General features: G+C 43.9%; 1 protein-coding gene across 2 annotated transcripts in view; it reads right to left on the bottom strand.

The window, feature by feature from the left end:
• Positions 1–5,622: 5,622 nt before the first annotated feature.
• TTYH1 (tweety family member 1) overlaps positions 5,623–15,175 on the bottom strand; it is a 99,292-nt gene continuing 89,739 nt past the window's right edge. The window contains exons 11-14 of one of the 2 annotated variants that reach the window (XM_032234533.1): positions 12,977–13,119; positions 10,375–10,566; positions 7,991–8,069; positions 5,623–6,425 (exon numbers count right to left, since the gene is read on the bottom strand). In XM_032234533.1, the coding sequence (XP_032090424.1) occupies positions 6,345–6,425; positions 7,991–8,069; positions 10,375–10,566; positions 12,977–13,119 (495 nt within the window). In that variant the 3' untranslated portion in view covers positions 5,623–6,344. The remainder of the gene's footprint in view (positions 6,426–7,990; positions 8,070–10,374; positions 10,567–12,976; positions 13,120–15,175) is intronic. The other variant, XM_032234534.1, reaches the window with a different exon arrangement.

Raw genomic sequence — 15,175 nt, 5'->3', positions numbered from 1 at the left:
CGTCAAATCTACCGAATCAGTTAGAAGAGGTTCCACCAGTGGACCCGGAAAGCAGGCCACACCTACAGAAGAGGTTCCAAAATTTTTTGAAACCCACCACTGGTCCTTGGATATGATTATTCTACACTATCATGCTCATATTTATACAACTCAGTGCCTCTGTGAAAGGTAAGGATGACTACTGCATTTGTGGTGCAACCAGAACATTGCGTGTGTTGAAGTTGTTTTAACGCAAACCAAAGATCCCTTTAAAAAAAGAAGTTTACATCATATTCTTATGCATGCCAGTGCTGTGTGTGAGGTAATTTAAGGTGGTTCTGACAAGTGTCGTCGGCATCTTCATATCCGGTCACATGGGCGGCAAGCCACTCCCATCCGGTCACATGGGTGGCAAGCCACTCCCACAAAGGAGGCCACACCCACAGAGTAGGTTCGAACAATTTTTGAAACCCACCACTGAGGCAGGAGCATCTAAAATGGAGTCACATGACTCTAGGAAGGGGGAATTGATGTCCAAACTGTGAAACCAGGTCATCAGTAGTTTTTGAGGGAGGGTTATAACTTTATAATTTTGAACAGTTGCTAAACAACTGGTTGTAAGTTGAGAACTACCTGTAAGTAGGCAAAGTGGCTGCAACTCAATGTTTTCTATTCCAGACAAAAGACAAAAGGGAAAGTCGGTAGAGGGCTTTTAACAGTGAAATATCCTGAGGAGGGGACCCCTAATGAGAGTGACAGGGAACAGCCTCACCAGGTTGCTTTCTAGTTTTCTCAGCCCCTGTGGTGGTGACTTTGTGAATGAACATTGGTTCAGACAACACTGTTTAACAGCAGTGTAAGAGTCACGGTGGCGTAGTGGTTAGAGTACAGGCTACCTCTGCTGATCACCGGCTGCAGTTCGGCAGTTCAAATCTCACAAGGCTCAAGGTTGACTCAGCCTTCCATCCTTCTGAGGTGGGTTAAATGAGGACCCAAATTGTTGGGGGCAATAGGCTGACTCTGTAAACTGCTTAGAGAGTTGTTTATTGGTCTTGTATGCCACCCACTCCCAAAGGACTCCGGGCGGCTTACAATAAACAAGGGAAGGGGGTAAATACACAAAACAACACTTTAAAATACACACGGGGCGGACAGGTACAACTGCGTATCGTCCGCATATTGGTGGTACTTAATCCCGTGCCGGCGTATGATCTCACCCAGCGGCTTCATGTAGATGTTAAATAGGAGGGGGGACAGGACTGAACCCTGGGGCACCCCGTAATTGAGGGTCCTTGGGGTCGACCTCTGCCCTCCAACCAACACCAACTGCGACCTGTCCGAGAGGTAGGAGGAGAACCACCGAAGGACGGTGCCTCCCACTCCCACCTCTCGCAACCATCGCAGAAGGATACCATGGTCGATGGTATCGAAGGCCGCTGAGAGGTCAAGGAGCACAAGGATAGAGGGGTGACCCCTATCCCTGGCTCGCCAGAGATCATCGATCAGCGCGGCCAAAGCAGTTTCCGTGCTGTAACCAGGCCTGAAACCCGACTGAAAGGAATCCAGATAATCGGTTTCATCCAAGGACCGTCGGAGTTGAGAGGCCACCACTTTCTCAACAACCTTCCCAACAAAGGGCAGGTTGGATACTGGACGATAGTTGCTCAAAATGGCTGGGTCCAGAGATGGTTCCTTCAGAGGGAGGCAAAAGCACTATGAAGCGATATATAAGTCTAAGTGCTATTGCTAAGAATAGGTGACTTAACCCAGGTCCCCAACCCCTGGGCTGCAGCCCATTTCCAGGCCTTGAGCCATTTGGAACCAGGCCGCAGAAGTGGTGGGTGAGCATATGTGCATGAATCCTCACTTGCATGAGCAGCAGGCAAGCTGCTCACCACTCGTGCAGAACCATCCTTTCAACCCCCCTACCCCCCGGCTGATTTGTAAAGCCAGAAAATTTGGGGAACTCTGAATTAACCCACTGCTCAACACTGGCAGGAAGCATTGTCACATAATCAGATAAACTTGGATTTTGCTATGGCTAAAGAGGACCCAGAGAGGGTTTTGCCGGAAGATCTTCAAACCTGGAAGCAGCTTCGTTGATGTTTCTTATATTGGATAACATAATTCTAAATGAAATCAGAAGAAGAAAGAAACTCATTTGTGACTGGATCAATCAACACCGTCCAATCATTTCAAAACTAAGCGGGAATGAAATTTGATACTATGTACATGATCACTAAGATCATGGCATCCTGCTCTCTCAATTCCTGGCAAATAGATTGGGAAGAAATGGAGGTAGTGACAGATTTTATTTTCCTGGGCTCCAAGATCACTGCAGAAGGGGATTGCAGCCAAGAAATTAAAAGACGCTTGCTCTTGGGGAAGAAAGCTATGGCAAATCTAGGCAACACACTAAAAAGCAGAGACATTACCCTGCCAACAAAAATTTGTATAGTCAAGGCTATGGTTTTCCCAGCTGCAATGTATGACTATGAAAGTTGACTGCTCTTTAGAAGGCCAGATCCTGAAGATGAAACTCAAATACTTTGCCCACCTAATGAGAAGGAAGGACTCACTGGAGAAGAGCCTAATGCTGGGAAAGATTGAGGGCAAAAGAAGAAGGGGATGACAGAGAATGAGGTGGCTGGATGGAGTCACTGAAGCAGTAGGTGTGAGCTTAAATGGACTCCAGAGGATGGTAGAAGACAAGAAGGCCTGGAGGAACGTTGTCCACGGGGTTGCAACGGGTCGGACACGACTTCACAGCTCACAACATGTACATGATCAGAAATACAGAATCTATTTTTCCCAAATGCAGGGATGATGACACCATGCTTCATGCATTCTGTCCCTGGGAAAGAAGGAATTAGTACAGGTAGTTCTTGATTTGCAATTGTTTGCTTAGTGACAGTTTGCAGTTGCAATGGCATTGAAAAAAGTGACTTATTTCATATTTAGTGACCACTACCGCATCACCAAGGTCATGTGATCAATTCAGATGCTCAGGAACTGGCAGGGATTTATGACGGTTGCAGAGTCTCAGGGTTGTGTGATTGCCATTTGTAATCTTCTGACAAGCAAAGTCAACGGGAAACCAGATTTACTTAATAATTGTATTACTCAACCACTGCAGTGATTCACTTAACAACAAGAAAGGTCATAAAATGGGACAACACACATATAACAACTGTCTTACATAGCAGTGGAAATTCTGCACTCAATTTTGGTTGTAATTCGAGGATTACCTTTCTCACAGCAAAGTGCAATGGTATGAAAAAGTACATTTTCACATTCTATTTAGCCCAACCGAATCACTGGAAGAGGATAGAAAAAGTAGCTGGTATTAAGATGCTCAACAGCTAAAAAACAACAACAACCCAGTTGTAAATATAAGAATGCTATGAAGAACTTTATTAAGAGAAGAAATAGTATCTTTGCAGTGACTTGGGAGTGCACCATTCAAATCCTTTATATCTAAATTTAAATTTCAACAACAGGTGTGTTTTGACTGTACAATGTGCTGTTTTGACGCATTCTCACTATCAGTGACCTTGAGTAGGGAACGCAGAGAAAAGAGGAAATAAGAGGCTACTCAGACAAAGAGAGTTATTGTGTTTGTGTGCTCAGAACAGTTTTTTAAATTAATAGAATTATAAAGCAATGGCATATACTTTTTCTGAAACTTCATTTCATACAAATTGCGTATGTTCATGTTGATAAAATGTCGGAACAAAATTGTATTATATTGCAGTTCTCAATGATTAATGATCTAGTTTTTGGTGTTACTTGAATTACCCAGTCTTGCTATTAATTTGATTGATAGGTGCCATCAACTCAATGTCAGCTGTTTCTGGCTAAAGATTTCCCCCCACAGGGCAGCCTATTGCCAACTTAGTCCTTCAAGTCTTCCAAAGTAAATCCATTGCTACTATAATTGAGTCCATCCATCTTGCTTCTGGTCATCCTTTTCTCCTTCCTTCCATCTTTCCCAGCATATCACTTTATAGTGTATACCCATGCTGGTTTTTTAAAATAATGAAATCCATGAGTGATGTACCATTAACTTCTGCACATTATGAAATGATACCTTTGTAATGCATCTGCCCCCAGCCTCTTTCTACGTTGCTGCTGTCCGATATATAATAGGTGGCCTTCTTGGTTCAGTTGGGCAGCTAGGATGATCCTTGAATTACGCCATCCGTTTAGCAACCATTAGAAGTTACGACTCTGAAAAAACTGACTTACAGCTGGTCTTCACGCTTATGACCCTAAGCAGAATCCCCAAGATCACGTGATCAAAATTTGGGCATTTGACAACGGGCAGGTATTTACAATGGTTGCAGCATCCTGGGGTCTTCAGATTGCCATTTGAAAGATTTCCACATACCCAGCTTCTGACAAGCAAGGTCAATGCTGAAAGCCACATTCGCTTAATGACTGCATGATTCACTTAACAACTGCAGTGATTTGTTTCACAACCATGGCAAAAAAATTATAAAATTGGGCGCAACTTGCTTAACAACTGATTAGTTAGCAACAGAAATTCTGATGCCAATTGTGGTTGAAAGTCAAGGACTACAACAGTTCATTTAGTGACTGTTCAAAGTTACAACAGCATTGAAAAAGTGACATGACTCTTTTTCACAGTTATGACCTTTTTGGCATCCCCATGATCACGTGATCAAAATTCAGAGGCTTGGCAATGGGATCATATTTATGACCATTGTTGTGTCCTGAGATCATGTAATCACCTTTTTGCGACTTCTGACAAGCAAAGTCAATGGGGAAGCCAGATTCAATTAATAATGGGTTACTAACTTATCAACTACAGTGAGTCACTTAACAATGGAAGAAATGTCATAAAATGGGGCAAAATTCACTTAGCAAATGTCTCACTTCATAACAGAAATTTTGGGCTCAATTGTGGCCCTAAGTCAAGGACTACTCGTACCTATATACACTCTTGGCATCGTGACCCGTCAAAACCGCGCTCGACTAAACCGCGCCCGATTAAACCGCGTCGCTGACGTCATCAACAAGGTGACAACAGCCAGCGCGGAGAAAGAAGGGCGCTTTAAATAGCGCTTTGAAAGCAAGCTGCTTCAACTTAAGGTAAGGGTTAGCTTTAGGGTTAGCTTTAGGGTTAGGTTAAGGGTTAGGGTTAGGTTTAGGGTTAGGTTAAGGGTTAGGGTTAGGTTTAGGGTTAGGTTAAGGGTTAGGGTTAGGATTAGGTTTAGGGTTAGGTTAAGGGTTAGGTTAAGGGTTAGGTTTAGGGTTAGGTTAAGGGTTAGGTTTAGGGTTAGGTTAAGGGTTAGGTTTAGGGTTAGGTTTAGGATTAGGTTTAGGGGGGTTAGGTTTAGGTTTAGGGGTTAATTTTAGGTTTAGGGTTTACAGCGTGCTTCTGTCTCCGCTCTGTTGTCGCCCTGTTGATGACATCAGCTACGTGGTTTAGTCGGACGCGGTTTTGCGGTGGAACCTCTTGGCATATACTCCTAATGTTCTTTGATTCTTCCTCCAAATAACATGCCTCCCTTCGCCAAGATGAGGCAGCATAGCAATATACAGATACACTTACCTCATGACTGCATATTCTCTCACACAGTTGTGTGTGTTGGTACAAAATCAGAGATGGACACCATGTAAAATAAAGTTTCCCTTTTATTTTAAACTGGGCAAGTTCCAAATGCTTGTTAGTGTGGGGAGGGGGGTTCTAATTAGGAGCAAGGAGGCTGATAGGGAAGCATGGGTAGCTCTGGGCCCCTAATGGATTCCCCTATTCTCTCAAGTCTCTTGGTAGGACCCAGTGGTGTCCTCCATTTTTCCGGCATGCCCACGGTCAGAGCAGGAGCATCCCTCTCTAGCTGGATGGCTTTTGCTGTTTTGTCTCCACCATCCATATACTCTTTCCATCTATCTATCGTGTGCACCCATCCAGTGTTTAAATGTATTTTTCCATCCATTCTCTGGTTTTTTCACACGCTTCTTTATATGTAAACTTCCATTTCTATTTTGAAAGTAGTTCAGCTTCTAATTATTTTCTGCCATTCACCCTTTCACATGGCTCGCACTCTTTCTATCTCTCAACCATGTCTCTCTTTATTTACATCTCTTAATGTATTCACACTGCTCAGCCCCTCCACTGAATGTCGCCCAAGGAATAGTCTCTTTTCCCCTCCCCCTTTCTCTTTCCTTTCTTAGAGAAGGTAGGCAAATGAAGAGATTCAAGTGAAGGAGGAGGGGGCACCTGGTGAGAAAGGCTCACTTAAGTTGTATTCTAGTAAATGTTTGGGTGGGGGGGGGAGGTCTCTCTGTGTTAGTTGGGGGGTGGTGTGCATCTGGGTTGGGGGTCTTCTGGGTTGCATCTAGGACTGTAATCTGGTCTGGCAGGGGAGGACCACTTCTTCGCTAGCACCGACATAAGACGCTCGCATGCTGGGAGAATACTATGGAATGATAAAAAGAGAGGAGCAAGGAAGTTAATAACCAAGCCATATTACAACAGCAGTCATTCTACCTTTTCAACCTGACACTTTTCAGGTGAGATGGGGCTGAAAAATTTAAATCTCCAACCAACATACTGGCTGAGTATTCAAGTAGTTATATTTGTAGAAACATTGAGGGGTGGGTATTCGGTTCAATCAGGGGTCCCAATCCCAACCCCTAGACTGCAATCCACTCCTGGGCCGCAGCCTGTTCAAAACCGGGGTAGGGGAGAAATGAGCAAGCGTGCACGTGAAGGGTGCTTGCACTCGTGCACGAAGTTCCACTTGTGAGAGCAGAGAATGCTTGCCCTCATGAGCAAATCTCCACTCGCACAAGTGTCCTCCACACAATGGTTGTGTGCACATTCATGCACCTGCCACTCACATGCCCTCCCCATGCCGGGCCATTAAGCTGGAAAGGTTAGGGTCTGCTAGGTCAGGTAATTAGGTAGCTCAGAAACTGTGTGTAGCTTCAGATCTTTTTGATGGCCCAGAATTACCACCAAATTACTTCTCATCCAAAAAAAGGGGGTTAAATAGATATATGGTGTCTCAGGCTAAATACACCTATGTTACAAATTGTACAAACCATGCAAGAAATCGTAAAAAAATTCTGCTTTTCTGCCTCTGGTGACAGCCAGGGGTAGGTTGCTGCCGGTTTTACTACTGGTTCGCAATCCGCGCGCAATGTACGCACGCCAGATGCACGCTACACAATGTAAATTGTTCTTCACCTATGAGCAAAACAATTTACAGTGAACTGTGCACACTCAGTCACTAAAAAACAAAATGGCGGTGGGCCAGTGGTGGCGAGAGAACCGGTTCGGCGGCATGGCAGGCCTGGGTCACTGCCGGTTCTGCGACCCAGGCCTGAATTCCACTACTGGTTCAGCCGAACTGGGCCATACCAGGAGCAACCCATCTCTGGTGACAGCAGCATCTGGAAACCCCCTCAGAATCACCACCACTGCACACACCCCCCAGCAAAGAAAGCACAAAGAAAACTTGTGCTGAAAAAAAATGTTGCCTTCCTGCACAATTTAGAACTGATTCAACCCACTTTGACCAAAACAATAAAAAAAAGTTATTTTGACACCTAAGTCCGTTGTTAACATTAGGTGATTGTCTATGGAGACTCTCAGTCATCCAGATCACGGTTGTCCCAAAGCTGCTTTGCCAAAAGGCAACTGAAGTTTCTTGGTTTTTCTTTGGAAATGTTTCACTTCTCATGCAAGAAGCTTCTTCCGTTTCTGAAAGTTCTTCAGTTCCGAAGAAACTTCTTGGTTGAGAAGTCAAATGTCTTCAAAGAAAAAAACAAAGCACCTTTGGGATGGTTTAGGTGATTATTTTTATTATTATTTTGAGAATCCTACACCTCGGACATATATGCACCAGATTTTCAATCCCACACAATTCAGTGGAGATCATAAAACCAAAGCCACGTCGTGTCTCTACTCTGTCATAGCCTACTGCTGGCATGCTGCATTTGGTTACCACACATGGAGGACTCCATGCTTCTGACTTACCGAAGGGGGTGGGGAATGACGGTCAATGAGGGGGATGCTTTCAAATTGAGGACTGCCACTGTACGAAGCGCTTTGACTCCTGCAAGGGACACCAAGAAAGATGCTGATAACAAATCCCTCCCTCCCCAAACTAAGCTATCTAAGCTCTGGAAGGCCAGTCCATCACTTCATAAATACTAGAAACCTCTATTTTATTGGACATCGGCAAGTTTCTGGAGGACCTCTGCAGAAATGTCTATATCAGGGGTCTGATACACAACAGCCCATTCAGAATCAGGCTGTGGAAGTTATGAACGAGTACATGCATTTGTGAAAGCGGTGCATGCGCACACGAGAAACCATCCCCTATCCTGCCCCACTGCCTTCATCAGTCTGCCAAGCCAGAAAGGTTGAGGACCACAGGTCTATGTGGCCATTAAAATGAAGGCCCTTGGTTTATTTAAATCTCGTGACCATAAACCATAGCCGGGATTATACAGTAGATGCCACGTTCATCATGACTTACTTGATCTTCTTTATTTGGAGGAATACATATATGCCCCATCTCACTATTGTCATGATAGTATGACATGAAAACTCCAAATGGAGATCATTTTTGTATAATTCCTCTTTTTTTTTTTTTAAAAAAGGAGAAGATCAGGGATCTCAAGATTTGCATATTTGCCTCTTTTTGGAGAGAATATTTATGTAGGGAGGGGCAATACCTGTTTTTCCAATATATAAATAGAAGTTGCAGCCCAATAAGTTAATTAGGTAGACGTAATTTCTCTGAATATGCATTTGATCCGGATTGCACTCCAGAGGATGGGGCATGAAAAACAGTGAAAAGGTTGGGGAGAAAACAATAAAACGGTAGCAGTTTTGCTTAGTATGGAAAGATAAGATAAGATAGTGTAAGCAACTCCAGTGTAGAAAACCTGGAGCAAGAAAAGGATCAGCCACTGGGAACACATTAGTGAAGGGACTAGAGTGGTATTTCCAGAAGCACATTTTGATAAATGGATCATCTTAGGGAAGGGGTACTCGGGCCAGGAATGGAAAGTGATACAAAGGGCTGGCACGCTGTTATGGAAATAAGGTGGAAGACATTAAAAAAAAAGACAGGTGAAGAAAACAAAGGAATTAATGATTCCATCTCTATGGGAAACTGCTTTAGTGGGATCACTCCTGGTGGCACCGTAGTAAAAGAAATCTAAAATTGTGTTTAATGAAGAGGAGTAATGTGGAACAGACTGCATCTCCAGGCAATAAAGCCTTCTCTGTTGGAGGTGTTTATATCCTTTTTTTGAGAGCGGGCAACAATTTCATTTTTAAGGCGTGCCAGTGTGCTCACAGTAAAAAAAATGACAACAAAGGTTATCTCATCTCATCTCATCATCTTATCTTATGTTTAAACAGGTGCTGATGGGTACAATAGATTCCTGTACTAGTCAGGGAGTCAGATTACATGATCTCCCAGGCCCCTTAAAATCTGTATACTCTATGAAAGTAAGAATAAGAAGAACTAAGTATGCTGCTTAGATGTTTCTATAGGAAACGGGGCGATATTATAATGCAGTATATAAAATAAACATCCTTCTCCTATTCCGGTGATCTAGACAGTGGGAAATACAGGTAGTCCTCAACTTACAACAGTCCGTTTAGCGACTGTTCAAAGTTACTTATGGCCATTGCAACATCCCCATGGTCACATGATCAAAATTCAGATGCTTGGCAACTGACTGATATTTATGACGGTTGTAGGGTCTCAGGGTCATGGGATCCCCTTTTGCGACCTTCTGACATGTGAAATCACTGGGGAAGCCAGATTTGCTTAACAACCGTGTTAGTAACTTAACAACGGCAGTGATTCACCTAACAAGGGTGGCCAGAAAAGTCATAAAATGGAGCAAAATTCACTTAACAACAGTCTTGGTTAGTTAAAAAATGTGCTCAATCATGGTCGCAAATCGAGGACTTCCTGTAAGCGTTCCTTACGCAAACTATTGTAAATCTATTATTCTCCATACTGTAAACTTCAAAATGGCTAAACAATGTTGACCATTGCATGAGCTCTTCTCCTTGATCAGGGATCCCACTGAGGTGGTTTCAGACAACTAAAGCAGCGGTGGGGAAGGAGGCTGAATGGGATGAGGAAAATGCCAGGGAAGTAGGGAAGGAGGAGGTAGGAGTGAAGAGGAAAGGAAAAGAGCTCGAAGAGGTAGAGGGAACAATCCATTCCTAATTTTTTTTTGGGGGGGGAGTCTGTCCTCCCTTCCCCCTCCCCCTCACGCACTCGGATCTGGGCCACTGGGGGCCTCTCTAAGCCCCTCCCGCCTTGCAGGGGGTATTAAGACCAAGCGCGTGGGGAGGGGGTTGGGAGGTGGGGGTTGGGGGTTACTCACATGTACTGTGAGACGGGGGCGTTGGAAATGGGGGGGGCTGAAAGGCGCAGGCTGCCCCGGCTGCCCCAGCTTGAACAGTGGCCAAAGGAGCTGGGCAGGCTGGGCCCAGCCCCCCCTGTGCGCACTGTTGGCGGTCTACGTGCCTGGGGCGTGAAAGGGTCGTCATCCTCCATGTCGTCATAGTCCGAGTCCCTATGCAGGAATTCAGGGGAAAAAAGAGGGGTGGGGGGAAAGGAGCAAAGAAGTGAGTAACCAGGAAAATGTTGCCTACTCTAATGACTGTGAAGAAAACTATGGTTCTAGAGCATCTATCCAGAAAACAAGAGTCTATCCCAGGGATAGTCAACCTTTTTATACCTACCGCCCACTTTTGTATCGCTGTTAGTAGTAAAATTTTCTAACCACCCATCAGTTCCACAGTAATGGTGATTTTATGAAAACCTAATGAAAATGTTTTTAAATAAAGCTATGACATTTTTTAAAAAAGTCAATTAAATTTAAAAAAGGGAAAGTGCTTCAGTATCGGACAAAACCCCTACCACCAACCATGAAAGCTGGAACGCCCACTAGTGGGTGGTAGGGACCAGGTTGATTACCACTGGTCTATCCAGAAAACCAGCATCTAGGTTTTTCTTACATTCCTTGCATTGGACTGCTGGTCAGGATGGTCACTTTTATAACTTGTGGACTTCAACTCCCAGAATTCCTGAGCCAGCATGGCTAAGGAATTCTGGGAGTTGAAGTCCACAAGGGCCATGGTTTCCCCATCCCTGCTTTAATGTGTAAATTCAGAGCAGGAAAACAGGACAACTTGGCCCAATCTTCTGATCTAGTTCACAGATTTTACATTTGTCTTGTCATATAAGGCACACTCTTGTTTCATTTGGACTTCCAATCGCAGAATTCTCCACACACCTTTGTTTAAGGACATGAAGTGGATGGGGATAAAATTAACGAACAGTTAAAGCTTTATTCTGAATCGGATTCATCTTGCTTTGTATTTTCTATATTAGGGATGTGCAACATTTTTGGCCTATGAGTGGCCTACTGAGGATCATCATCATTCTCTTTTAACAACCCCATAATCTCTTGCAGCGCAGAGTTATTTCTCTCTCTGGGTAACTGAATAGAGCTGAATGTTTACTGGCTGGATGACCTTCCTGGTGCCAATATGGAGATTTTTTTTCAGCAGATATATTCTCACTGTGCCCAGAGACAGACATATCTGCCTCTACCTAGGACTGAACTCACAGCCTCCTGATTGTGAGGCGAGAGCTCCACCTCTAGGCTACCATACTAGTGAGGAAGCATGCCAAAAAATAGGCAGAGTTTGGACAAAACCAAGATTTTATTAATATACCATTTAAAATTGAATAACTTTTCACATTAAAATTCTTTAATTTTAATTAAATAGGACTAATATTATTTAACTCCCTATTGGTAGTCCTTGACTTACAACAATTCATTTAGTGACCATTCAAAGTTACAATGGCACTGAAAAAGTGATTTATGATCGTTTATCACACTTACAACTGTTAGAGCATCCCCATGATCACATGATCAAAATTCAGGTGCTTGGGAACTGACTCACAATTATGACGGTTGCAGTGTCCTGGGGGTGGTGGTGGTTATTTGATAATCTTTTACGACCTTCTGACAAGCAAAGTCAATGGGGAAGCCAGATTCACTTAACAACTGTGTTACTAACTTAACAACTGCAATGATTCAGTTAAAAACTGTGGCAAGAAAGGTGGTAAATGGGGCAAACAAATGTCTCACTTAACGACATAAATTTTAGGGTCAATTGTGGTCATAAGTCGAGGACTACCTGCATTTCATAGTTCCTTCCTCTGGTTATATTAAAAGCTACAATTTGGTGACTGGATTTGGAGAAGCCCGTGAGCATTCAAGGCTTGGGCATTTATACAGATCCTGAAGACTGTGGCTATTCATATCTACTGATGGACTGGCTGCTAAATCAAGGTCATAGCGCACACTTGAAAGTAAATCAGGAAGACTGTAATTGTGGTGGTCTGTCTGGCAAGAACAAAGAATGCTTATCCACATGAAATATGCATGTGTAAAGTTTGTAGCAATTATGGGTAGTTAGACAACTTACAGACCTCAGTTAAAAGTTAGGGATAACCTGCAGCAAATGAAATGTGTATTAGATAAGTCCTGGGGCATTCATTAGCTAAGGGACAGCTGGAGACCAATAGAACAAATTGTACAATTTTTACTAAAGTGTTTATTATATGATATGTCTTGTTATCCCACTTTGTCCTGCCTTCTCCTTTAATGAAAATGTATAAAGCTTACTTAATCCTTTGTTCTTGGTTCTTGGCCTTTTGACCAGGAACCTTTTTCCTTGGAGTACTCCAATAAAAAGCAATCAGAAAACCTGCACCTCGCGTCTGGTGTCCATCATTGGCTTCGGCACCAGGCTCAGGCCCGAATTGGGGACAACCCTACAGCAACTACCTTCAGTGTATTTGAGCAGGAGAATATATTTCTTTTTGCCTAATCTGGAGGTGGTGAAGAGAAATTCTGCATGCATAAAACTGAGGCTCACAATTCTCATACCCTGGATATTAGCACTCACCTGTTCTGGAACCTCTTCCAAGCCCGGGGCAGACTACAGACAGCTGTGGTGAAGGAAAGGGCAGAGAGGAAGGAGAAGAGGAGGAGGAAAAGCAATCCCTCCATGCCATCATAGCACAGCCCTTTGAGGCCATCCACATAGTCCTAGGAGACACAGAAAGTGACATAGAGGTAGCTTCCAGATGGATTTTTAAAAGTCTATTGGCAATGATTCCTGGTTTCTGAATATCAGGGCATCCAGATGAGACATTATCCTTTTTAACCACTAACCCACACTCCCTTTTACAGCCACCTCCCCCCCTTTTAATGGGAATTATTCACTCCGTCTGAAAAACCAAGATGAAAAGTACAGGTCTGTAAAGTTATAAGTATGCCATAGCTCTTTCATCCTCTAGATTTAGAGCATTAGCACTTAGACTTATATACCGTTTTACATTGCTTTACAGCCCTCTCTAAGCAGTTTGCAGAATCAGCATATTGCTCCCAACACTTTGGCTCCTCATTTTACCCATCTCAGAAAGCTGGAAGGCTGAGTCATCCTTGACCTGGTGAGAATCGAACTGCCAAACTGCTGGCAGTTGGCAGTCAACAGAATTAACCTGCAGTATTACATTCTAACCACTGTGCTACCATGGCTCTTCATGGCTTTGATATCTGGCCTGAGACTTATAATCCCTCCATTGTTCACTCTCACTGGTTGTGAGCAGGTGTACCGATGCTTCAAATCCTTGTGTGCAAACTGCTTATAAAATTACAGTATGCCGTAAGTGTGCCGTGTTGAGATTCTGCCCTGTAGAGAGTGCTCCCTTTTGCTTTGAATGGAAAACTGTTCATATAAAAAGGAACATACTCTTTCGTCCCTTTACTGCTCCCACATTATGGGAAATCCCTGAGCAAAATGATCCAAGGGTGAAATGCTAGCGGTTCGGGCCAGTTCGTCCAAACCGGTAATAAAAAAATCCTTTAAATATTTTTTTTTTAAAAAAGTTCCAACGATCAGCTGTGTGACAATCAGCTGTCCCACGCAATTTATATTTGCTAGAAATCGCGCGGCACAGCTGATTGTCACACAGCTGATCATTGGAACTTTAAAAAAGATTTTTAAAGCATTTTTTTACTACCACTTCGGGCAAACCGGTAGTAAAAAAATGCTAAAAAGTTTTTTAAAAAGTTCTGATGATCAGCTGTGTGACAATCAGCTATGCCGCACAATTTATATTCGCTAGAAAGCAGGAAATCCTGCTTTCTAGCGAATCTAAATTGCGCGGCACAGCTGTTTCCCCCCCCTCGCTGTTCTACTTACCTTTGCAGACTCAGAAAAGGCTTCTTAGCGCCTGTGCGAAACGAACCGGTAGCAGATTTCAGAGCATTTCAGCCCTGAAGTGATCTCTCTCACACACACACACAAATACACACACACACAAACAAACACTCCTCCAGCATCCTCTGGCTGTAAGTAGTCCAGCAAAATGCTGTGAGCACAATGGCTGCAAAGTAAGTAATCCAGCGGGGCAAGGGAATAAGTCAATGAGCCCAGGAAGCAAAGGAACAAGGCAATTAATCCAGGAAGCAAGAAATAAAGCAAGAAGTCCAGGAAACTCCAAACGTCGGCAATGGCACACAAAACTCCATGAATTCAGCGTTTGTTCCCGACAAACACCCTTCTCCACAGCATTTCAGTCCCCAGGTGTGCATTGTGAAGAGGGGCGGGGCCAGTGGTGGGATTCAAATAATTTAACAACCCGTTTCTCTGCCCAGCTGGGTAGGCGGGGCTCGGTGGTCATGTGACTGGGTGGGCGTGGCCAACTCAACGTCACTCACGTCGATGGGCGCTTCGCCTTAGCTGTTACAATGTAATAAGGGTTAACCGCAGTTTCTGTAAGCAGGGCAATAAAGATTAGGCTAGAAACAACACCAGAATGTTTCCTTCCTGCCTTCCTTACAGGATTAGCCCTGTAAAGTGGAAAAAAACAAAATGAGATTTCTTCCAACAACCGGTTCTCCCAACTGCTTAGAAAGTTAACAACGGGTTCCCCCAAATAGGTGCGAACTGGCTGAATCCCACCACTGGGCGGGGCGCTCTCCTCCTGAGTCGTCTGGTTGGCTTGCGCTGTTCCCGCCTCCTCTCCACTCTCCGTGCTCGGGCATTAGGAGGGCTGGTTCTTGCTCATCGCCTGCTCCCCATTTCCACTGCTTGCCC

The sequence above is a fragment of the Thamnophis elegans genome, chromosome Z, assembly GCF_009769535.1.
Source record: "Thamnophis elegans isolate rThaEle1 chromosome Z, rThaEle1.pri, whole genome shotgun sequence".
In the NCBI taxonomy this organism is placed as follows: Eukaryota; Metazoa; Chordata; class Lepidosauria; order Squamata; family Colubridae; genus Thamnophis; species Thamnophis elegans.
This window is presented reverse-complemented; position numbering and strand designations above follow the sequence as displayed.